General features: G+C 43.4%; 1 protein-coding gene across 2 annotated transcripts in view; it reads right to left on the minus strand.

The window, feature by feature from the left end:
• The window catches only part of LOC108415385 (protein unc-13 homolog B), a 177711-nt gene that overhangs the window by 124978 nt on the left and 28827 nt on the right, over positions 1–23906 (minus strand). The window contains exons 4-9 of one of the 2 annotated variants that reach the window (XM_037531696.1): positions 17873–17990; positions 17331–17454; positions 13934–14007; positions 13339–13396; positions 10842–10877; positions 10035–10254 (exon numbers count right to left, since the gene is read on the minus strand). In XM_037531696.1, the coding sequence (XP_037387593.1) occupies positions 10035–10254; positions 10842–10877; positions 13339–13396; positions 13934–14007; positions 17331–17454; positions 17873–17990 (630 nt within the window). The remainder of the gene's footprint in view (positions 1–10034; positions 10255–10841; positions 10878–13338; positions 13397–13933; positions 14008–17330; positions 17455–17872; positions 17991–23906) is intronic. The other variant, XM_037531697.1, reaches the window with a different exon arrangement.

A 23906-nucleotide genomic window follows, 5' to 3' on the forward strand; every position in this document is an offset into this window, starting at 1 on the left:
TGTGAATGAAAACAGCTTACGTCTAATCTTTCAAGATGCTTGGGACAATGTTTTGATAATGTGTAGCTTGACCTCTCATCCAGTGCTACAGAGGGTGCATGTGCTGATATGCAGTGAGCAGGAAGAAAGGTCCTTGGAGATGAAAGATCTGTAATCTCATTCACTCGTCTGTTTGCATTTATCTCTACAACTGGGTCAACTGTTAAATCAACAGCCCCAATATGAGATTTTGGTCTGGAGCATCTCAGGCTTTGGTGATGCCTGCTTTTATATCTTGATTTGTCCTCCTCAGTCTTGGTATAATCCATAGGTTGTCCATTCTGTGTAATGGACACTAAATTGTGTTCAGAGGGTGAAACCTTAACTGAGAAGTCCATTGGTTTGTTGTGAGGCTGCAGTTCACTTTGTTCCTTTGAAATGGCGAGAACTCTATTTCTGTGGTAGGTAGTTATCTGCTGACACAAATTCATTTCTGTTGTGTGGCACCCATTAAGCATAAGCTGTGGTTTGTCTCTACTCATTACTTTCACAGTCTGTGACTGTCTTGGAGTGACGTGCTCAGAAGCTGAAATAGGCTCAACAATTAATGGAATACCAACGGAATCTTTTCTGATTTTTTTACTAATAGGTATGTTTGTGTTAACAAGAGAAACTATTTCACCAGAAGACACTTGAGGAATTCTTTCATTTTTCTTAAGGTTTGCTTTTGGAGACATATCCAGGGTGCTTCTTATGGAGTTAGCGGGTGCTGAGGGTGGAATAACTGGTTGGGCACTAGATGACATTGAACTTGAGGCCAATGATATCCCTGGTAAGATTTGATCCAATGGGGTTTGTGTTTGTCCTTGACCTAAGCTGTTCTGGAAAGTATCAGGGACTGTGCTGGGTTGCGCAAGCTGTTTAGGAGGCTGTACAATTAATGGTACACCAGCAAACCATTGTAATGTCTGAGCATCACTGTTTGACTTAGTCCTTATAAGTGGGATCACGCCAGAGTGTGTACACTCAAATACATCTTCTGAGCCATCTAATGGCTTTGACAAGGACTTGGGCGACATGTCAAGTGTGTCTTTGACAGAGTTAGCTGGTGCTGTGGGTGCTTTCTGCTGTGCTGTGGTTTTCAATACCATGTCTCCAGTAGTTTTAATGGTGTTTGCTGGATCTGGTGTGCTTCGCTTGAACTGAGATTCATGAACTGAGAGGCTTGTGGGCTTGCTGCCAACAAGGGTTTGCTTATTTAATACAGGGCTTTTGTGCAGTGTTTTTATTTGTTGTGGGTTTTCCCTGATTTTTTCTACTGGCTTTGTTGGTGATGTAAGAGGCCCAACAACTAAAGAAAGACCAACAGTTACTTTTGTAGCATCTGAGATAGATGCTTTCTTGATGCTCCTTACAAGTGGTAATGCTTCATGGTTGGAGAACAATGGTCCTTCAGCTGTGTCAGAGACTGATTTTGCAGACATATCTAATGTGGCTTTAATGGCATTTGCCGGAGCTGTTGCAGTTTGATGAGGCTGAGAAGACTGTACAGGAAGGCTTGTAGCCCTACTGTAACGAGTGTTTTGGCAATGTAAAACAGAGCTTTTTGGAGAATTTATGTCCACAACTTTGTGTGAACACTCAGCTTGTGGTTGTGACTGATATCTTCTAAAAGGTGGTTTTAATTTGGGTCTCAGTGAGTCTATAACCAAAGACACCCCACTCAACTCTTCATTAACACTTGAAGTAGATATTGATCTTCTCCTCGCAAGTGACACTGCTTCATTTGGAGGGACCCCAGGTTCCTCCACAGGTTTTGAAGACATGTCTAGTGTGGTTTGCATAGACTTTGACAGAGCTGTTGAGGTTTGATAGGTTTGCCTGCTTAAGTGATAAGCTTTAAGTGGTGGAACTTCACTAGTCATGGCATCTGATTGTGACTGGAATTTTGGGAGAATTCGTTTTACTTCTGATGTAGGAGGTTCTACAATCAGAGGCACCCCATAAGAATCATCAGTGATGTCTACAACTGAGCTTCGTCTCCTCCTTACAAGTGGCATAGCTTTGGTTTCATCAATTGACTTATCCAATGGTCCAAACACTGACTTTGAAGACATATCCAGTGTTCCCTTTATGGAATTTGCTGGCGCAGTACTGTCAGAATATGCCTGGGAAGATATGACTTTTCTCATGGATTCACTTAAAAAAGAGGTCTGACGTGTAAGGCTAGTCTGTTTATTTTGAGCAGATATTTTTGACTTTGGGCTTATTGTTGCAGATCTGATTTCAAAGCTTGTAGGCTGTGACGATAAAGCCACTTGATCTGCAGTTGCAATTTTTAAGGGCAGCCCAGCTAATACTTGCTGGTCTTTACCGCTGTCTGATTTGGATTGACTAGACTGAACCATGACTGATTCTACCGTTGCTTTTGGAGAATATTTTGCAGAGATGCTGGATTTTCTGCCAGAGATTTCAGGCGATGTGCTTGTCTGAGACAACTCCACTGGGCCTTGCCTTACAGGTTGGGATTTCACAGCAGGGGATGTGGATGTCTGTTGCTCAGTCCTGCAATCAGGGCTTGGCATTCCACTATCTGGGGGATAGTATCGGGTCCATCCGCTTGGTGAAGGAGGCGCAGAAACAGTCATCAGAGGCACTTCAGACATTCTTGGAGAGGGAATGGTAACTTCTAATGCTGGAAATGTCATATTTATCTCTTTAATCTCCTCCATCTCTACTGTCAGATCAACACCTATATCAGTTGTTTGCTGTTCTTTCTTAACTTTTTTGGACTTGGTAAAGTCAAATACATCCTCAACTGGCATACCATTACACACATTCGGTGACAATACTGCAGTATTTTTATCTTGACAAATATCTTTTTTCCTTAGAGCTTCAGAGAAATCCATTGGCTTACTAGAAAGGAGAGAGTCTAGTGCCTGCCTATTATACAGTAAATTCTGAGGAGGTGGCAAGGGTCTCCTTTCATTTGGTATGACTACTTGTGGAGTCTGTTGTAATTCGCAGGGCACTGAACTCTGCGCCCCATCAACTCTAGATGTCTTTAGTAATGTGGAGGACTGTGTTGACAATGATGGCTGCCTTCCCAGTCTTGGCCTAGGCAATGCAGAGGAGGAGGAGGCTGTAACAATCGGAGCATTTGCTTGTGTCACTATGTTCCCTGATGTTCCAGAAAGTGATCTAACTGATGTAGTTAACGCTCTAGAGGATGAGACTGGAACATCAGGAAGTTTTCTACAGGCAGTCTGAAGCTGTGGTATGCTCTTAGAAATTGATGGGGATGTGCTTGTAGTTGATGATGTCTGAATTATTTTACATGGTTCAGCATCTTTTTTCTTGCCAACAAAGCCACCAACAGTTGACAAAATAGAGCTTGCTTTTTGATTACCTTCAGTTCTCTGTTGCTGAACAGCTGTATCATCAACATGTGCAATCTTAATCTCAGGAATTGAAGGTTTCTGTTTATAAGCCACTGGTGAAGTGTGTCCAGCTACAGTAGAAGACACACCTGTGACAGACGCTTCTGGGAAAAGTTCTTTAATTCCCTGATTTTTCCAGTATGGTCCCCCATGATTTGTTTTTTTGGTTTTGTTTGTAAGGTCAGATGCTTCGAGATGCTCTTCCAGATACATTTCATTTGGCTCATTCACACCTATTTTTACTTTCTTCAGTTTATGCACACTAAAGTCCACAGGCTGTTCTGTTTGTGCACCTATGGACTCCTGAAACATTTGAGAGAACCGCTCGAAATTCATATTCATAATTCTGTCCCCTTTTTGAAGAGCTGAAGACAGATCAACAGGAGCACTAAGGACTGAAGAACATGCTTGATGTTGACCTGACAATCCAAGTGCTTCATCTTCATTAACTAATGGGATTTTAAATCCGCAAAGTGTTGCTTTTGGATCATCCTTTTTCTGCAGCATATTGGAGATGTTCTCTGTGATTTGTTTCAAAACACAACTATCCTCAGCGGTGGCATATGCATAAAGGTGCTTGCCATCCCGGTCAGTCAGCAGTGAATAAATATATTCCTCATCTGCATAAATGAAGTATCCACAATCACCAGCCTCAGCTGGCCACCACATTCCTTGCTCCAAAAGCAAAAGCCACTGCTGGTACCATTCTGAATCTTCAAAGAGCCTGTCATCTTCTAAATCCCCATTGTGGCCAGCAGTGCTACTGAGGTCAACTGCACCTGGCGTCAAATCCACAGGACCTTTCTTGGATGTAAGTCGTTTAATGATTTTCATGGCAAATGTCGTGTCAAACTGTCTGTCTTTGTTATTCGTGGTAGGTCTGTCAAACGTACTACAGTCAGAGAGTGACTGGCAGCGAGTTAATTTTGCTGGCCTTGACCCTCTTGACAGGTTAATAACAGAGTCTTTCTCAATCCATGGTTTACTGCTTCTTTGGCTGCTAAAGTTGTCCAGATTATCACAACTGCTCCAGGGTTTTCTATTTCTGTTACTCATGTCAAATATAACAGTATCCTCTCTATCTGCTGGTGGAAGGCCATTATGAAATGATGAGCTAGTTACATCACGCCAGGGATGTGAGGGTATGTGGAACTGTCTGGGATCTATATTTTTCAGGTTCCACCATCCAGGCTCCTCTATGACTGCTTCATTATTTAATAGCACACCTTCTTGATTACCTGTATAACACTCTCGAGCCTCTACCGACAGAGCCTCAGATAAGGTATAATCATTCAGCTGCTGCCAAAGAAGTGCTTCTATGAGACACTGGTGTTCATACAGTTCTGCTGGAATAACACCATGCTCAGCAAATAAATGCAACAAATCCTGATACCCATACTCATTTGCAGTCCCATACAAAAGTTTGTGGACTTCCTCCATGTACTGTTGTGTAGACTTCACTGCTGGATGCAGGTTGGCAGTTGCAGTTTGTTGAGTCTGACTAATAGATGTGCTCGGCTCCAATCCAGAAGTGCTGGTGACAAGAGAAGCTGCTTCATCTTTAACCTGTTTAGGGAGGAGTCGACTAAGGAAGCCCTTCTCTGATTCCTTATTTGTTGCTGAACTAGTACTGTCGGTGGACCCTGATTTAAAAATGCCAGAAGGTGTACCAGTTCCAACACTAGGAGTAGCATTTACTTCCTTCAGCTTAGATAAAGCATCCTCTTCTGAGCCCTTACTGAATAATCCTGACAGAAAACCTTTCTGCTGTGGAGCTTTTTGTTCCTTTTCATTGCCCCCCTCCTGAGTGGGCTCTTGTTCAACCGGCTTTGCTCTCTGAATCTGTGGCCGATTTTGACCAATCTTAGCATTAGGTCTCTCTTGTTTCTGTGGCTTCTGATCAGCAGGAACTTGGCTAATTACCTGTTCTTCAGTTGATGTGGTAAGTTTGCTCAAAAATCCAGATAAAATGCCACCAGATTCATTTTGTTGTGTAACAACACCTTGTGTAAATGTGTCACCTGGCTGAGCATTTGCTTGTTCCTGCTGTTGTTGGGATTCATCTGAAGTAGCCATTTTGAAAATACTGGAGAACAGGCCTCCAGACTGACCTTGCTGCTGCGCTGCTCCTTGTGGACCACTTTGTCCTTGTGGACCCTGTCTTTTTGACTGCTGTGCACTAGGTGAAGGCTGCTGTTGCTGTCCACCAGAGGACTGTTTAGGACCTGATGTATCTGCCCCTATTTTCAAAAGCCCAGAAAGAATTCCCCCAGACTGATTTGGTGGAGGAGGTTGCGAGCTTAAAGCTGGACTTTGCCCTGGAGGTGCAGGTTTCTTTGCTTGCTGACTCAGCTGATCTCCAGCCCCAGACTGTGGAGTTGGAGTATCCACTGATGCCAATTTACTTAAAAGACCAGAAAACAGACCTCCCTGTTGAGGCTCTGGTGCTGCAGCTGGCTGTGAAGGGATGTGATTTTGCCTCTGCAATGGCTGTCTGTTGCCCTGTTGCTGCTGGTTTTGATTTATTCGTGCCCCAGAAGGATTTTGCTGCTGTTGTGCTGGGGAATTATTGCTGGAAAATAGCCCAGATAAAAAACCGCCCTGTTGACCAGGAGGAGGTTGTTGGGGTGCATTCTGATTTTGGCCAGGCTGACCTGACGGTTGAACCTGAGAGGTGGCAGCAGCCGTGTCTGCAATTTTATTAAACAAGCCTGAGAGCATCCCACCTGGGCCACTTGCCTGGGCCTGCTGAGGTGGAACCTGATTTTGCCTGTTGGTCTGCTGTACGTTAGGTTGATTACCAGGCCCAGTAGGACCACGTTGCTTAGCATTCTGAGGTGATGCCTGATTGGCAGTATTGACCTCCAGACTGCTGATGCCAAATAAACCTGAAAGAAAGCCTCCTTGCTGAGAAGGGGCAGCCTGTTGTGATGGTTTAGGGCCTTCGTTTGGCATCTGACCATCAGCTGGGGGTTGATGCTGCTGAGATATATTCTCAGTTGCAGCTATCTTGTTCAGAAATCCTGACAGCATTCCACCTGCAGGAGCTGCAGGTGGTGGTTGCACTGATTGTTGACTAGACCGATTGCTCACATCACTTGTCTGTTGTGTCCCTGATGGTGCAAGCGCACTCTCTGTCAATTTTAGAAGTCCCCCAAATAGTCCTCCAGACTGAGTTTGAGTTGGTGCTCCTTGCTGTCGTGGTGGTTCACTCTGAGTATTTGTTTGCTGTTGCTGTTGATTTGATTGCTGACCATCACAGGTGCCTGGCTGTTGCTGCTGTGGAGCCTGGGCTGCATGTCCAGTTGCAGAAACATTCTCAGTGTTTGCCAATTTCAGAAGTCCAGACAAGAGACCTTGTTGTGAAGGTGGTGCAGCACCTTGCCTTACTCCTTGAGTGAGTTCTTCAGTGGTTGCTGACTTCTGGTCAGGTTGACTCCTAGGAGGCCCTGGTGCTTGCTGGGCAGCAGTACCTGAGGGGTTTGAAATAGTGTCACTGGCCAATTTGAATAACCCAGATAAAAGCCCACCACTTTGGGGAGGTACAGTAGCCTTTTGTTGTTGTTTGTCAGCACCTGCTGGAGAGGGCTTGCTGGGCAGGTTTCCAGAAGGGACAGGCTCCAGTTGTGTCCCTGCTGGCTGGTTACTTGTATCAACACTTTCAGGAGTAGCCATCTTCAAAAGCCCAGAAAATAATCCTGTTGATTGAGATGTGGTGCCTTGTTGAGACTGGCTTTCATTTGTAGTGACAGACGAAAAGAGTCCTGAGAGCAGCCCACCTTGTTGAGGCTGATCAGGTTTGCTAGCACCAGGTAGCAGTCCTGATAACAAGCCCTGGGCCTTAGACGATGCCTGTTCAGTTTGAGGTTTTGCCTGTTCCTGAGGCGTTGTCTGTGTCTGGTCTTGAGGCTTGACCTCAGTATTAGATGAAGTATCTATTTGCGTCTCACTCTGTACTGCAGCATTTGGCTCTTTCTTAGTGTCAGACTTAATATTAGGTTGTTTATCAGATTGGGAATCAGTTTCAGGCTTTACTATTGTATCATCTTGGCATTCTTCTTGTGCTACATCCCTTGACACTGCAGAAGCATCCTCAATTTCTTCAGGTTTTTCAGGTGCAACTACAACAGTAGGTATGTTTTTTGTGGCTGATGAAGGTTTTGATGGGGCTGGTGTCACTGTTTGTTGCTTTGGTGATTCAGCTGGAGGTGCTCTGAAAAGATTAGAAAACCATCCTGTATCTGAATTCCCCTTTGGTACACTCTCCAGCAGGGCAGCACGACTTGTCAGAGGTGATGTAGCAGCTGGTTGGGAAGTGGTTGTATCTTCACCAGTTGCCAATTTCAGGAACCCAGACAGCATCCCACCCTCTTGCTTTGGGGCTTGAGATGTGGCAGGAGTACCCGAAAAAAAGAAAGGAAGCTTCAATTTGCTGCCAGCAGCAGCTGCTGCATCTTCTGTTTTAGGGACCTCGGAAGGTTTAAATATGGAAAACACAGATGGGGTAGCTGAACCGTCAACTGGTTTGTCGGCAGGCGCAGGTGTTGTTGACATTAAAGAGGTAAGCGACTTTTTGAAAGGGCTGAAAAATCCAGTGTCATCAGCTTGAGTTTGAGTGGGTGGATTTGCTTCGATTTTACTTTCTCCTTGTTTAAGAGAAGTCTCTCTAGGAAGGACATCAGGTATTTCTCCTGATGACTCAGATTCCGGGAGTAGTTCCACTGATCCACTGCCTGAGCCTCCAAGTGAGGACTGGTGTTCATGTTGTGAGCCAGACCACTCTAATGACAAACTTTTAGATTGATCTATTGAGCCCTCTTTGGTCTCAGTACTTCCTTGAGACCTGTTTGGTGATGCTGGTTGTGAAGTTGATTCACCTGAAGGTTTGTCAAAAAGCCTGAAGGGACTCAGTCTTCCCAAGACAGAATCAACCACTGTTTGCGGCTGACTTGTAGAGGATCCCTGAGGCTCAGTACCACTGGACAAACTTTCAGTAGCTTCAGCTCCTGATACCACACTAGCTGGACAGCTGGGCTCTGATGACTGAAAAGGCAGAAGTGACTGCAGCGAGAATTTCTTATCTGCACTAGGCTCTTGATGAGCAGGTGGAACGACTGCAACAGGAGTTGGACTGCCACTTGATTTTGGTATGAAGGACAACAGTTTAGAAAAGCCAGACTCTGGCTGAGGAGGAGCAGGGGATTGTGTTGTTGTGGCTGTTGTTTCGGTGGTTTCTGTGCTTTCAGCTGTTAACTTGTTGCCTGCAATTGAGCTAATCAAAGAGTTCACAGCATTTTTCACTCCTGTAATGCCCTGTTCAACTGCATTTTCCTCCTTTACCTCATCTGACTTGAGCTTGTTGTCCTTATCCTTGTCGCTAGTCTCTGGTTTTGTGCCAGATTTTTGCATTTCTTCATACTTACTAATCTCTTCCTCTCTCCCAGCAAGATATTCAGACACTGTATCAACTATTTTCTGAAGCTCGTTCATAGTATCAGTATAGTCATCACTTGGTTCCTCCACTGGTGACAACATACTATCTGTGCCTCGAGTGCTAACAATGCCTTTTCGCTCATAATAACTGTGTGTCCATTCACCATAGGAAGAAATATATCTTCGACTATTGTAGTAACTATCATACTCATATTGTCCGTCCTCCTCAACAAATGTCATGTCGTCCAATTCCTCCTCAGATCCAAGGGAAAACTGCATCTCATCTGATCCTACTGACCCGTACTCACTTCTTGCTCTCATCCTGGCTTCCTCTTCTTCCCGATAAATTGTATAGTTCTCCAATGTGTCCTCAAAGGAGTTCTTTGCCCACATTCTTGTCTTGTACAGGAGACCCTCTTTATATGCTGCTCCATCTGCATTCTGCTGGTGAACCTGCCTAACTGAAGGGATAATGGATATTTCAGGAGGAGAGGTTTCATCCTCAAAGCTTCCTGCTTCTTTATAAACCAGGCGAACATCTCCACTTCCCAGACCGGATCTCTTGATAGAATTCCCTGCTTCAGCATATTCTTCAGTCTCTGGCGTTACGGCATCACACTCCACTGTCTGATAAAAACGGCTCCCTTTAGAATCAGCAGGACTGCTTACGATGCGATAAATTTCACCCTTTGACTCATCATCATCATCCCAGGTTTTCTGCTCTGGTTCCAGGTAGTCATCCAAGATGTTGTCGTTGAGTTTGTATTTAGTCTCCCAGTCCTCAACCCCCATGCCCGAATCAACAGGTATAATCCTCACTGAACCTCTACTGTTTGAATGTCTGTCGGAGTTGTGTAAGTTGTGATGCATTAAAGAATGGAAGAAAATGAAAATGCAGAGTAAAGAAATTGTAAGAAACACATAAAACAAATTATGGACAAATCAATAAAGCAAAAAATAATTAAATAAATCATGGACTTAAAATTAAACAATAAAGAAAATAATGAAATAATAGTACAAGTATGTGCAAGCACAGGGGGAACTGTGTGGAGAAAACCCATAGAGCAAAAACATCAGAAATGAGAAATGAGGCCTATTATAAGTTTAACTGTATCATAGCCATCATTCTCTGTTTCAGATTTATGTTTGTGAGGTGTTTGCAAACTGTTTGTGCATCTCTACCTAGGGCCCCTTCCTTCCCTGTAGTCCAGTTCATAGTTGTGGACTGAATCTGTTCCAGACTCCTTGGACACAGCTTGGTGATGCGAACGTCGGCCCATAGGGTATTGGTGTACCGAGGAATTGGGCTGGGCTGTCGTGTGGTACCGCGGAGGACGGCTGTTTGCCTCACTGGGGTAGTCGCTGTCTCTGTCGTCCACTGCACTATCATGGTCATCCAGAGCTAGAACCGCATACATAAACGAGACTAACTGCATTTATCTGACAGAAAACTGTCACTGTCAATCACATTTGAATGTTCTAAAATGCAAACCACAGTGATGTAACCAGATGTTACAAATGAACATGAGATCCTTTTTTAAGAGAGAAAGAATGAACAAAAAACAAAGCTGGCATTTCAGATGTGCTTCCATGCTTAGGACTGGGATCATGCTGATGATGTCTCTGAGTTTCGAATGAACTTGTAAAGTGAGTGGCCCCAAAAAAGTATTTCGTCGTTTGTGCCAAAAATATTGAGTTGGGTTAGAAAGTAAACTGTTATATATTTATTTTAAATATTCCAACACTGGTATTGATTTAGCCAGAGGACAAAAAAAGCCGGTGATCTGTTAGTAAGAAGTCATGCATAGCTGTTAGTAATGTAGTGAGTGTGAAAAAAAGTGAAGAATGAAAGAGACGGTGAGTTATGTGAAATCTTTTTTTTTTTTCTTCTTGGGAGCCACTGGCAGCAAGTGCAGTAGTCACGGATGGCACACCAACAGAGTGACCTTGGATGAACTGACTAAAGGACAGACTTTGTGAAGTACATACTCTGCTGTTCACTCCATCCAAAGTAAGTCCAGCTGCCTGAGCATGAGAAGGGAAGTTGCATGAATTAAAACAAAGAACCAGGCATTCACAACTTGGGCCAATGTATCTAGTGAATGTTCAGATGACCACGACATCACATTCAGGGGAAAACTAAAACAATAGAGAGAAAACAAATAGCAGATAAAGGTCTCAAAATTGAATTGTAAATACTTCATAGAAGCCAAATTATTCTCAAAAGTATTCAAACCAAAAACTGAAAGAAACCTTCAAGGGCATCTTGAATTCAGATACATGATTAAATGATGAGATACAGTAGAAACAAACCAAAAGTCAAACTAAGTTTAAATGTGACAGGCTATTAAAGTGAAGTCGCTGTGAAAAGGTTAAATATTTACAGCAGGCTTGATGACTAACAGCCCTATGCTGCCCTCCAGTGGTTAAATAAAACTATGTGGAAAAAGGGGGCACATCCTCTGGATGTGTACAGGAAAACAGCACCTTCTTGCTTTCGCAGTTATACAGGACGATGTCTAAAGGAAAGAGTTTTAAGTTTAGGGCTACAATCCTTTTTGGAGAAAAGCTAAAACTTGTTGGCCTGCTTAGCCTAGACCTACTGAAAATCACATTCAGATCCTTAAAAGAAAGAATAGCTGTAACCCATAAAACAGCACAAAATAATCCATACAATGTTGTGATTATATAATGCCAAGGGCACGTTTTCTAAAGCTGGGCTTCCGCTACACAACTTTTAGCATCCTAACAGGCTTCAAAAAAATGGAGAGCATCACACACACAATGTCTTTTATAGAATTTCTTGTGTTTTTCTTTTTATTTATTATTTAAAACGCTCACAATTATTTGAGATGATCGTAATTATTTAAGCTGACAGCAAAGATTTTATATTTTACAAAACCATAAAGCTGCAATGAGCAAAATGTGATTGTGTGTGTTAGGCTGAGGTGAATAAATGTAAACAAAAGAAAGCAGTGAATGGAGTCTTTGGGACACGTCATGGAACTCATGTAAACAAAAAAGTTCTACTTTGGTGCCCTAAACTTTTTAGAGGGAGACACAAGTATTGTTTTGTTAGCTGTGTAGCCAGTTCTAATGTTTAGCATTAATGAGAGCAGAATAGTGGTAAAGACCTAATATAAGCCTAAGTTCAGCTTGACTACACATGATGACACATCTGTGAATCAATTCTGCAGGATTGGCCTCTTTAATAGATGCATACAATGCATACAGTCTACCCTAGGGAGCACACACAAGACCAGTGGTCACCAGCCCTGCTCCTGAAGATCTACTTTCCTGCCGATTTCAGCTCAACCCCACCTGATCTACCTAATTATTGCCTTCAGAAATCCTTGGCTGTGTCCAGAAATCCTGAAAGATCCTCCGCCTCTCCTCCATGACCTGGAAACTGGCTGAACTCACTGACAGTCTTGAATACGAGAGAAGGCTGGAGAAGCTGCCGAAGTAGCTTCAAGCGGAGGATACACCAATGTATGCTACCCAGGAATTCTTATAGCGATTGTACTGTGTCACTGCAGACACGCCCAGATAGGCCATAAGGGTAAACAGGAAGGCTCTGTTTAGCAGCTTAAGGTAAGTGACCTTAAGATTTTCACCTGTGCTTCTGGCGAACTCATTTCATCAGTAGTTGACATCAAATTTAATGTCGCTGAAAGGGGTCAACTGTCTCATTTCCCCAATATATAATCCATTCCTCTTGCTCCTTTCCTGTCTTCCAGGGTCAGGGACAAGTAGTAGCACAAGTTTCTGGACGCAGCCCTTGGTCAGCTGAATGAGCTGTGTTAAATTTGGGCTGGAAGTGAAACCTGCAGGAAAGCATATCTTCAAGAGGAGGGCTGGTGACCACTGCACTATACAATAACACTGAATATACACCAGACCGCACACATCAGTATCTCACAAGTGTATCCAATCCACACCTCGAACTCAGCCCTGTCGCGTTAAACACCTCACCACTATGAAGAGGCACTCAAACCCCAGATCTCCTGCCGGTTATCACGTAATACAAAGCATCTTCGCCTTTGTTCTCTCTTGCTGGCTGCTGTCTGAATCTTTAAGTGCTGACCGTCTTACACTTCAGGACTTGTGAATGTTCAGAGTCGTAAAAATTAAACATGTTTAAAATATCAGAAGGTCTATGACCACTCCAGACACTGACTCGTTTCTCCTGTCACACCCCAAATACCAGACAGAGGCAACTGCCTCTGACCTGCACAATCATTTCAAATTGTGAAACGTGGCCAGAAGGGCCAAATCGTTTAAAAAAGGGCTAAAAATCGGCCCAGCTGTAGCATTAGCTGGTGGAAAGTTCAGTGTCATGCTTGTCACGCTGTCATTACAGAATCATCTTTCCTTCAACGTGCTTTCAGGAAACTTCGCCCTCATCAACATGATCAAATACCCTCATACCATATCAACATGATCAAATACCCTCATACTAAACAAATGAAGACACTATACTCACAGCACTGCGAGGGGAGGGGTGCCATTGGCATTCTTTGAGCTTCATCTTGCAGTGGATACTGTGAAAAACAGAAAATATAAAACACAGACAATTCAACTTCTAAATACTACCGATTTTTTATTGCGATGGTAAACCTAATCAAATTCATATTTGTGCTCGAGTCATGTGGTTGTTCCATCCATTTCTGACACTGTTTGCAATAACCAAGAATCATCAGCAGGGGGCAACAAAGATAAAGATGTTTCTTGAAGGATTTATGTTTGCGTTCGTCGGTGAACCTGCAACCAAACTGAATTAACAAAAAACTACAGGGTTGTACCTTTTTCATTACGTTACACTTAAAAACCGATGTTCCTGGATGCTTCATCATGAACACAGCTTCAAAACAATGAACATACGTAAATATATATTCTTAATCCATATAATGTGCTTTTGTAAAGCCAGTTCTTAAAGGGCTACAATTCCTATCTAACACCGAATGCAACTGTGATGTCCGATTAGAGCTGAAGCTGAACTCTGCAGGTAGGTAACGTCCAGGAAGAGGACAGAAATGTTCCTGAAAACCATGAAAATGAATCGTTCTTCTTATCTTTACCTCATCGTGTATCCTCATTGCATTGATGCGCTCCAGCTTTCTTGTCCAGTACTGGGCCTCGTCCTCCGGAATGTCTACAGAAGCAACAAAACACGTCAGAAGGAAGAAGAAACGTACAGAAACTGCTCTTCAAGCCAAGCTACATCCTCCTTTCCACCCTTTCTTCTCTCTCTCACTCTAATGTTCCCACACTCAAACAGCCTCGCCCCATCCCAGTCCGGCCGCACAGCAATAACAACCCCCATACAACTCTTAAATATGGCATGAGCTAGCAGGCGTTTCCGCAGAAAAAGCTTCCAACCTTCCGCACAAACACTCTGCCGTGTTCTATGTGAATAAGCTTTACACAGTCTAACAAGGAACGTGGCCTACATGTGGACATTCACGCCTTCCTGATGATGCTCTGAAAGGTATTTCACAACAAATGATTTCTCAAAAAGGTGGATAACGTGGCGTAAACTGAGGACTGTCTGATAAAAATGTTCCTGACCTATTTTTATATTATGCATTCCAGGTATAGGTAGAGTAAACTTTACAGTATATACTGTAAGTCATGAACAATCTTGTTCTTTATTATCTGATAGTCTGAACTCTGAGCTCCACTCTGTGGCCATTCTCTTTGCTGCTAATTCCTCTATACTGTTACCTAAAGCAGGTTTCTCAAACTGGCCCTTGTGCTCCAGATTCATATTCAAATCTACAGGTGCTCCATTTTATCTCTATGCACCAGGTATATAGTGTTCTTAATGGTTTGGCTCAGGTTAGTCTTGCCAGCCAGACTCCTGAATCTCCAGGGAGACTGACATGTTTTACTCCAGGCATGCTCGTCAATTTGCACTGGATTACTTGTAGTGAGCATGTAAACGAAGATTTTCCATCGGATTGTTGAACAGAGTGAGCATAAACACCTCAGTCTGAATCTGTAATCCGAATATATTCAATCGTATTGGCAAAAATCTTTGCATGCAAACACAGCCAGCGTGGCAAAGAAACTACTTTGACAGGAATCTGACTGACACAAAAAACAACCAATCACAGACCGCTTTTTTAGGGTGAAGTTTAGGGTCAGAAAATCGACAAACTGGTGTTACAATAAAAACAGACCCACACAAAACAAAGTAGTAAACAATTGCAGAAGCAGCCAGCAGGTAATGTGTTGTCAGCTTCAAACTAAATTTGTAAATATTCTTACAAGATGCCATAAACTTCTCTTTTTTCAAATTTGGGGACTCTTGCTCATTGTTGTCATGATGTGCACAGCAGGCAATGGATTGACACTGATGACTAGTTAGTTTTTAGCTTGATAAAGTTTGTTCCCCGCCAAACTGATCTACACTGGCACACCGAAGCGTATAAATAAAAGTGCACGTAACCAATAAGAGGGTAATTGAAGTGTGGATAGCCAATGAGAGGGTAACTGAAGCGTGACTAGCCAATGAGAGGGTAACTGAAGCGTGACTAGCCAATGAGAGGGTAATTGAAGCGTGGATAGCCAATGAAAGGGTAATTGAAGCGTGGGTAGCCAATGAGAGGGTAACTGAAGCGTGGGTAGCCAATGAGAGGGTAATTGAAGTGTGGGTAGCCAATGAGAGGATAATTGAAGTGTGGGTAGCCAATGAAAGGGTAATTAAAGCGTGGATAGCCAATGAGAGGGTAATTGAAGCGTGTATAGCCAATGAGAGGATAACTGAAGCGTGTATAGCCAATGAGAGGATAATTGAAGCGTGTATAGCCAATGAGAGGATAACTGAAGCGTGTATAGCCAATGAGAGGATAATTGAAGCGTGTATAGCCAATGAGAGGGTAATTGAAGTGTGGGTAGCCAATGAGAGGGTAATTGAAGCGTGGATAGCCAATGAGAGGATAATTGAAGCATGGCTAGCCAATGAGAGGATAACTGAAGCATGGCTAGCCAATGAGAGGATAACTGAAGCGTGTATAGCCAATGAGAGGATAATTGAAGCGTGTATAGCCAATGAGAGGATAATTGAAGCGTGTATAGCCAATGAGAGGATAATTGAAGTGTGTATAGCCAACGAGAGGGTAATTGAAGCGTGGATAGCCAACGAGAGGGTAACTGAAGCGAGGACAGCCAACGAGAGGATAATTGAAGTGTGGACAGCCAACGAGAGGATAATTGAAGTGTGGATAGCCAACGAGAGGGTAACTGAAGTGTGGATAGCCAACGAGAGGGTAATTGAAGCGTGGATAGCCAGTGAGAGGGTAATTGAAGCGTGGATAGCCAGTGAGAAGGTATTTGAAGTGTGGATAGCCAATGAGAGGGTAATTGAAGCGTGGATAGCCAATGAGAGGGTAATTGAAGCGTGGATAGCCAGTGAGAGGGTAATTGAAGTGTGCATAGCCAATGAGAGGGTAACTGAAGCGTGGATAGCCAATGAGAGGGTAACTGAAGCGTGACTAGCCAATGAGAGGGTAATTGAAGCGTGGGTAGCCAATGAGAGGGTAATTGAAGTGTGGGTAGCCAATGAAAGGGTAATTGAAGTGTGGATAGCCAATGAAAGGGTAATTAAAGCGTGGATAGCCAATGAGAGGGTAATGGAAGCATGGCTAGCCAATGAGAGGATAACTGAAGCGTGTATAGCCAGTGAGAGGGTAATTGAAGTGTGGATAGCCAGTGAGAGGGTAATTGAAGCGTGGATAGCCAGTGAGAGGGTAATTGAAGCGTGGATAGCCAGTGAGAGGGTAATTGAAGTGTGCATAGTCAATGAGAGGGTAATTGAAGCGTGGCTAGCCAATGAGGGGGTAACTGAAGCGTGGATAGCTAATGAGAGGGTAAATGTGAACAACAGAATTCTGACAGTAGTGAGTATCTTAGAAATTCCAGTATATGAAATAAACATCAGATGGCCTGTATAGCTCTGTGGGCGGAACATCTGGGGCTGAAACCTGTGAATTTCCTCAATTCGTAATGAATTTGTAAAGTCTACAACAAGATAGTCACACTCAAAAATGCAAAGGGACTCATGCACATTGCAAGTTACCTGAGGTTAAGAGCAGTGACATCTCCCCAGCCAGAACATGCTCTGTTTCCATGGCAACACAACAGAACAAGGTGGCAAGGTGGCAAACTAACCATCAAATTAAAGGTAAATATATCTACTAACTCCGAAAGCAGCAACAATCCTAAACGCAATGACAAACAGCAGCATTTCTGCTGTTTCAGCTTCCGCTGTGTTACAGTGAGCAATGTTGCTGGCTTACATGAGAAATTTACCAGCCGCCAATGACCACCTAAACACAAACAAGTGGAAGTTGCGATGTGGGGACATTGAGCACAAGGTCAGGTGTTTTGAAAGCTGGGAGAATGTGGAGCCATTTGAGTGGCCCCTAAAGTAAATGTTTGGTCACTTTGTGTTGACAAAGTCTGTGCTCCTACCAAAGGGCAGCTCGAAGCGAGTGTCCAGCAGAACCTGGTGAGGTGTTGGGTTTTTAGTGCCATAAATTTCATCTGCTTTCATGAGGACCTCCGAATCCAAAGAGATCCACTCCCCAGGACCCTCCTACAGGCACAGAGATACAGAAAAACAGAACAAGAATTTTTCTTTACTCAGTTTTTCATTTTATCATCTTCAATATTATGTTACTCAAGATGACACACTGCTTTTAATAACAGGAACTGGCTTTGCCAGTAGTTCTTAATTACAATTAATGCTATGTGAATATGACGGACAGATGGAGAGGAAAAAAGAGTTAGCAGGAGAAAGAAGGAGCGAGGCACAGAGCGGAAGAAAAAAGATAGATAAAGACCTTACAATAAATTAAACACGTGTAGCTGCATTATTAATGAGAACAGGGCACACGCGGGAGACTTTAAAGTAAAAAAATCCATTCAGCTCCAGTGCAGCCGACACAGAAATACTTTCACAAGGATTTCAGACGGAAAAAGGCTGCAGATGAGAGGCGTGATTGGGTTCTTACCTCATCGGCTTGGCGGACGGTGTCGAGGGGGATCCAGGCCGTCCCCACCAAGGTGTCCCAGATCAGGCCTTTATTCCACAGCTCCACCACCAACCCCAGATCCAAACGGTTAATCTCACTGCAACAACAAAACACAGTTTCAAAATGCTCAAGCATAACCTGAAATAAGCTCACAACCAAATCTGACACATGAATGGTCAGTCTCAACGGAGAAACCACCAGCATTTTAGGGCTGCAATGCTATAATTTAAACTCCAGTGGTAAATTTCCCATCATGATTTAACCATTTTTTTAACAGTAACCATAAAATGCAATTTTGAAGGGACCTGTTTTGGAGGTGCTCACCAAGACCTCAACAGTAGCCCTGTTTTACATGCATCCTAATAATCCGTTGAAAATCTGACTAATAGCTCAATCAGAATAGAATCCTTCCATGTAAACAACTCATTCTGAATAGTCTAGTCTGATTGACGCCATTCAGAATACAGTTTCTATCTGATTGCACGAGGTGGGTAATCCTGTAAATAATCCATTAAACAGAGGAATAATATCCGTGTAAATGCCTGTATCCGATTACATTCCCTATCGGAAAGTTTAAGTCCGTTCTGCATGTGTGCAGACTTTGGTCAGGTCAGGACTCTGTGCAGGCTCCTGAGCTCCTGAGAGCGACCCATTCTTTCACTAATGTTTGTAGAAGCAGTCTGCAGGCCTAGGGGCTTGGTTTTATACACCTGTGGCCATTGGAACACCTGAATTCAATTATTTGGATGACGGAATACTTTTGGAAATCTAGTGTATAATTAGAATGTACTCAATCGGATTGGCAAAACCCTTTGCATGTAAACACAGCCATAGAGTCGCAACACTTCACACACAGAGAAACAACAGTGTCCTAGTTGACCCCAGTGTTAAAGGTAAACATATTTATTTGATTATATTTATTAAAAATATCCAAGTTCATTTCCATTCCGCTGGTGGAGCGGTCACTAGGGGGTCTCCGGAAAGAGCCCACGCATGTACACATATGAATTTGGAGACACTACTTGAGCTAGCGCACAGTTCTCTTTGTCACTCAGCAACATTTTAAAAAGAAAAGACCCTAAATGGTTCTTAGCATGGATTACGGTTCTAGGTACACAGAATCGTGGCAGTGTTGTCACATTTTATCTGAAAGGGCTGGTGTCGCTGTAGGTTTTCATTCCAAGCTGCCTCCACTTGTTTAATCAGTTGCTCTCAGTCTTTAAGACTGATCATATGTGATAATATGAAATCAACACTTATAATGATTTTAAAGTGCTGACGACAAATTGCGCATCACTAGTAAAAAGGCAGTGTCTCCAAAGGCGAACATCACGCTTTACTCAACCTCCCAACCCCTAGATCAGTATCAAACTCGGCAAAATGACAGAGATAATTGGAAAAAAGATGCTGGCAGAGTGACATTCTTTCTTTTCCCACAGACCTGAGTTAATTACAGGTTGTGTGAGTGGTCTATCTGACATTCTAAGTGTCAACCCCATGAATATTCACACCTCTCTTAAAAGTCATCTCCATATTCATGGCTTCTCTTCTGCTTCCCTCAGCAATGTGGATGAGTTTTTAAACACCTCAGGGTGATGTGGGCTTCCTGTGATGAGCATCTACAGCTTTTAAATGAAGAGCACTGACAAACAGCAGACCTGAAGTAGTATTGGAGGGCTTGAGTGGGCTTCCATAAGAGTAAGAATTCAAGTGGGCAGGGTTTCAATTTAACATGGGGAACAAATATGGAAAATAAATGAACTTATCATCTTAGTGAAATGACTAAGCTTCTCCAACATCACCAAAATCCAACCAGAACACGGCCAACCTTAGTGTGGTGTGCAAACCATGAAAGTTCACTGATGAGTGCCCAAGCTGGTACTGTTAAGGGTCTGGGGTGGCCTTCCCAGTCGCCCACCCTAAGAGTCAGACCTAGCCATCAGCCACAGCCAAGCATGGCCAGGATTCCAAGAAAGCATAACTGTCCTCTGTTTCTCTGGCTGGGTAGGGTGGTCCCCATCACTCAGCACCATGCCAGCCAATGCAGGTGTCTGTTAGCCGATGTAAAAGAATTAGCAGTTATTGTTCTCCTCCAAGCGTGTTGAGCTCCAACGACGCTGTGCTAGCAACAGTTTGAAAAGATGAGGTGGAGCTTAACATCTCAGACGAACCGTTTGCCTTCACCCTCCCAGCTTGGTAGCTTCACTTGATGGGAGGAGACCTTGCCAACAGGTGGGAATAAATTTTGAGTTTGTCTAATCAGCTAGCTAGAAAAAAGGAGAAGCATAAAGCATAAAAGTCACCAACGATCTGCTGATCAATAACTGCAGAGTTCAAATCTCCTCTGGCATCAACATCTGCACAGAAACTGGGAGCTTGACGGCCTGAGTTTCCATAGACGAGCAGCTACATGCAAACCTTACATCACCAAGCACAATGACAAATGTTGGATGCAGTGTTGCACAGCGCTGCCACTGGACTGTAATGGATACGTATTCTGTGTAGTGATGAATCACACTACTCTATCTGTCAGTCTGAAGGACGAGTCTGGGTTTGGCGAATGCCAGGAGAACATTACCTGTCTGACTGCATTGTGCCAGCTGTAAAGTTTGGTGGAGGAGGGATGATGATATGGAGCTGTATTTCAGGGGTTGGTCTAGAACACTTAGTTCCAGTGAAGGGAAATCTCAATGTTTCAGCAGAACAAGACATTTTAGACAATTGTACACTTCCAATTTTGTGGGAACAGTTTGGGGAAGAACGTTTCTGTTCCAGCAAGACTGATCCCCAGTGCACAAAGCAGCTCCATAAAGGCCTGACTGGGTGAGTTTGGTGTGGAGGAACCTGACTGGCCCTCACAGAGTCCTGACCTCAACCCCATCAGACATCTTTGGGATGAACTAGAATGGAGATTGTGAACCAGACCCTCTCGTCCAACATCAGTGTCTGACCTCGCAAATACTCTTCTGGATGAAATTTCCACAGGCTCTCCAACATCTTGTAGAAAGCAAGCTTGTGGAAGCTGTTACAGCTGCATAGGGGACCAACTCCATACTAATGACTATGGATTTAGAAAGTGATGTCATCAAAGCTCCTGTACGTGTGATGTGTAGGCGCCCCAACAATTTTGCCCATATAGTGTAGATAGCTGAAAAACTGAAGTACCATATTTGTACAGCAGCCTGACAACAGTCTTATTTCATTGAGTGTACACTGAAAGATGAGTTGTGTCCAGACAATTGTGGTGGACAAATCTAAGCCCAGTTTTTGGTCCCAAAGTTCATCCTTGAATGTTATACTCCACCCAACCTTCACCTAGCAGAGCTGTGTGTGAGTCTTTGTGCTGGTAAGCTCATCTCCGATTGAAATGTGAAGGGCTTCTAACCTGCATCTTCAGCAGGACTTGACCTCCTCATCTCTTTATAATTACTTCCCCCAGTTGACCCAGCACTGCTTTACTGCAAATGTACTGAGCCCTGCTCTACTCCTCAGCATTTTATTAGGCATTTCTCTGCCTTCAGATATTCATATGTACTGTGTTTGTATGTGTTACCTACATTATATGGCCATCACACGTTTACAGACACCTGCTAATCCATTGTTTCTTCTGAAATCAAGGTATTAATGGAGAGTTTGTACCCTTTTGCTGTAGTAAGAGCCCTCCACATGCCACAGTTTAACCCCTTGAGCTCCAGTTAAAAGCCCAGCTCAGCTCTTTATCCCTCTCACACATACAGAAGCGGCCGTTTCTTTATCCCACTTACATACGAACACGTGCATGGAAACCCACTTTCAACCACACTGTCAGGTACCAGTGGGCCAAGAAAGGCCTCCCTTCCATTTTCCAGAGGTTTTCCCCAGATACTGTTAGCCTTGAATCAAATTACCCAACCACTCATCACTCAAACGTCTGAAGAGTCAATAATTTAAACCTGATTTGTTGAAGAAAGATGTATGAAGATGTGCTGGGGATCGAACCAGCAACCTTCCGGTCACAGGGCCAGTTCCCTAACCTCCAGCCCACGACTGCCTAGATTTGAAAAAGCTCAAAGGTCAAGAACGTCATGATCACTTGCTTGTACAGCTGACTGAGTTATGATGCAGTTGTTGCTTAGCAACAGGGAGAGGCGTAGCTAGAAGCAGGGCTGTCATACTGTAGACCCCCAAGAAAAAAAATGCAGCGCAGTGCACCTCATGTTTTTTCAACCTTCAGTAAAACGCAGTGTGAACCCTCCTCCCAGTCTTATAGGCCAGACTTCTGCATATTAGTAGAGACTCTGGTACTTTTCACTGCATAACATGACCTGTGGTCTCTACATTGCAATCAAAAGTTAATTGTCCTTCTAAATCAACGATTTCTGCATTTTATAATACATACAAAAACTATACAGTGTCTCAGACAATGATCTTTGGGACTTTGGGCTTTCTCTACTTCCCTTCCCTCAAGAGATGCACTTACCCATCCAGAGGGAGTCATTTCTGTGCTTGGGACCGTACATGAACTCTTCCCATAGCTCATAGTCATCATGCAGAAACACCCTTTTCTCTCCCAATTTAAGCCTCTTACAATGGAGCAGGTTTAATCCCAAATCTGCTGTATTACTCATGCATGAATCTGATGTTTCCTCTGGTCAAACAGCAGGACATACGTTGAGGAACACTGAAAAAATACACTCACCAACTCCAAATACATATTGTTTATTAACCCTCTGTGATCTGAAGTCATTTTTTCGATTTACGAGCATCTTCTTAAAGTCTCCTCTAAAGGCTCTTTATAGAACATGATCCTGATATGTTTCATATCAAAACGCTCCGTTATCTCCATCACTACTTTCCAAACCCGCTGCAGAAGCTTCAGCAGCTGTAAACTCTCTGACGCCATTTCACACGAGTCTCCGGTGTGGACTGAATGAAGACTGTTTCCGGGGTGACGGTCAGTCCTTAGTGATTTCCTGAGTATCCATTGGTCAGTTTCACACAGAATGTAGACGGACACATGAATCCACCGGCTCTAAACGGTGAGAGGCAGATGAGGGGTATCTCAGCCCCTCTTCATAGGCTCATAACTCCAGAGGTGAGTCTCGTAGGATCTTGTGATAAGATGGAATGGAAAGGGCGACTCTACAGATTCAGGAAGGGTGTGAACTGGATTTCTGTGCTGGATCATCACAAAGACAGAGAGAAAAAGATATAGAAACACTGACTTTAACACACAGGTGTGTTCGTGAACCCCAGAGGGTTAATCTTTATACACTGGGCTTCTTTTCTTAAACATTCAGACGCTTACATTAGCCAGAGTGCGCTCACAACCGTCCCAGAAATAAATGGACAGGTAAAGACTCTGAGACACACAGAAGATCCCGAGCTGTTAGACTTCACTGTTAGTGAAGGAGACTGAGTCTCTGCTACATTAAGCATTACCTGGCCTAATACATTGTCCAGGAGGCTCCACAATGCTCTAAGTACTTCTCTGCTTCTGATTAGTTAACTATGACTGCGACCACTGACCACCCATGCTTAACTCCTGGTTTATCAGAACTGATTCCTGCACTCTTATGTTGGTCTATCAGCCTGCAAAGTCCTGCTACAGTCCTGTTAAGGCCAGTCAATGCTAATTTCCAAATTCTTGGCCAGTTCTTTTAGTTCCTGGTTCATTGCATCATTTGAGGCGCTGTTTCAGTGTCAGACCATGTTTGACATGTGGTCATTTACTCCTGTTGTAATTCCACAACTAACTGTAGCCTCACTCTGTTTGTCGGAATGAGACAACTGTTCTAAAGGTAGTCACTGTCACGGGGTGGTACCCTCAAGGATACATCTTGAGAACCTTTAGTTAGAGAACATAATTGTACTACAGTTCATTACATTTATATATTTTACGTTACACTGACTTCATGTGCCCTGTCTTGACTCAAGGTTCCACTTCATTCATCAAAGAACAAAGCGTGTAAATGTTCCCTCATAGGTACAGCAGTAGTGTTAAGGTCAAATTGTGAACCTTAGATATGTTTTT

Source organism: Pygocentrus nattereri, chromosome 20, assembly GCF_015220715.1.
Source record: "Pygocentrus nattereri isolate fPygNat1 chromosome 20, fPygNat1.pri, whole genome shotgun sequence".
NCBI classification, from domain to species: domain Eukaryota; kingdom Metazoa; phylum Chordata; class Actinopteri; order Characiformes; family Serrasalmidae; genus Pygocentrus; species Pygocentrus nattereri.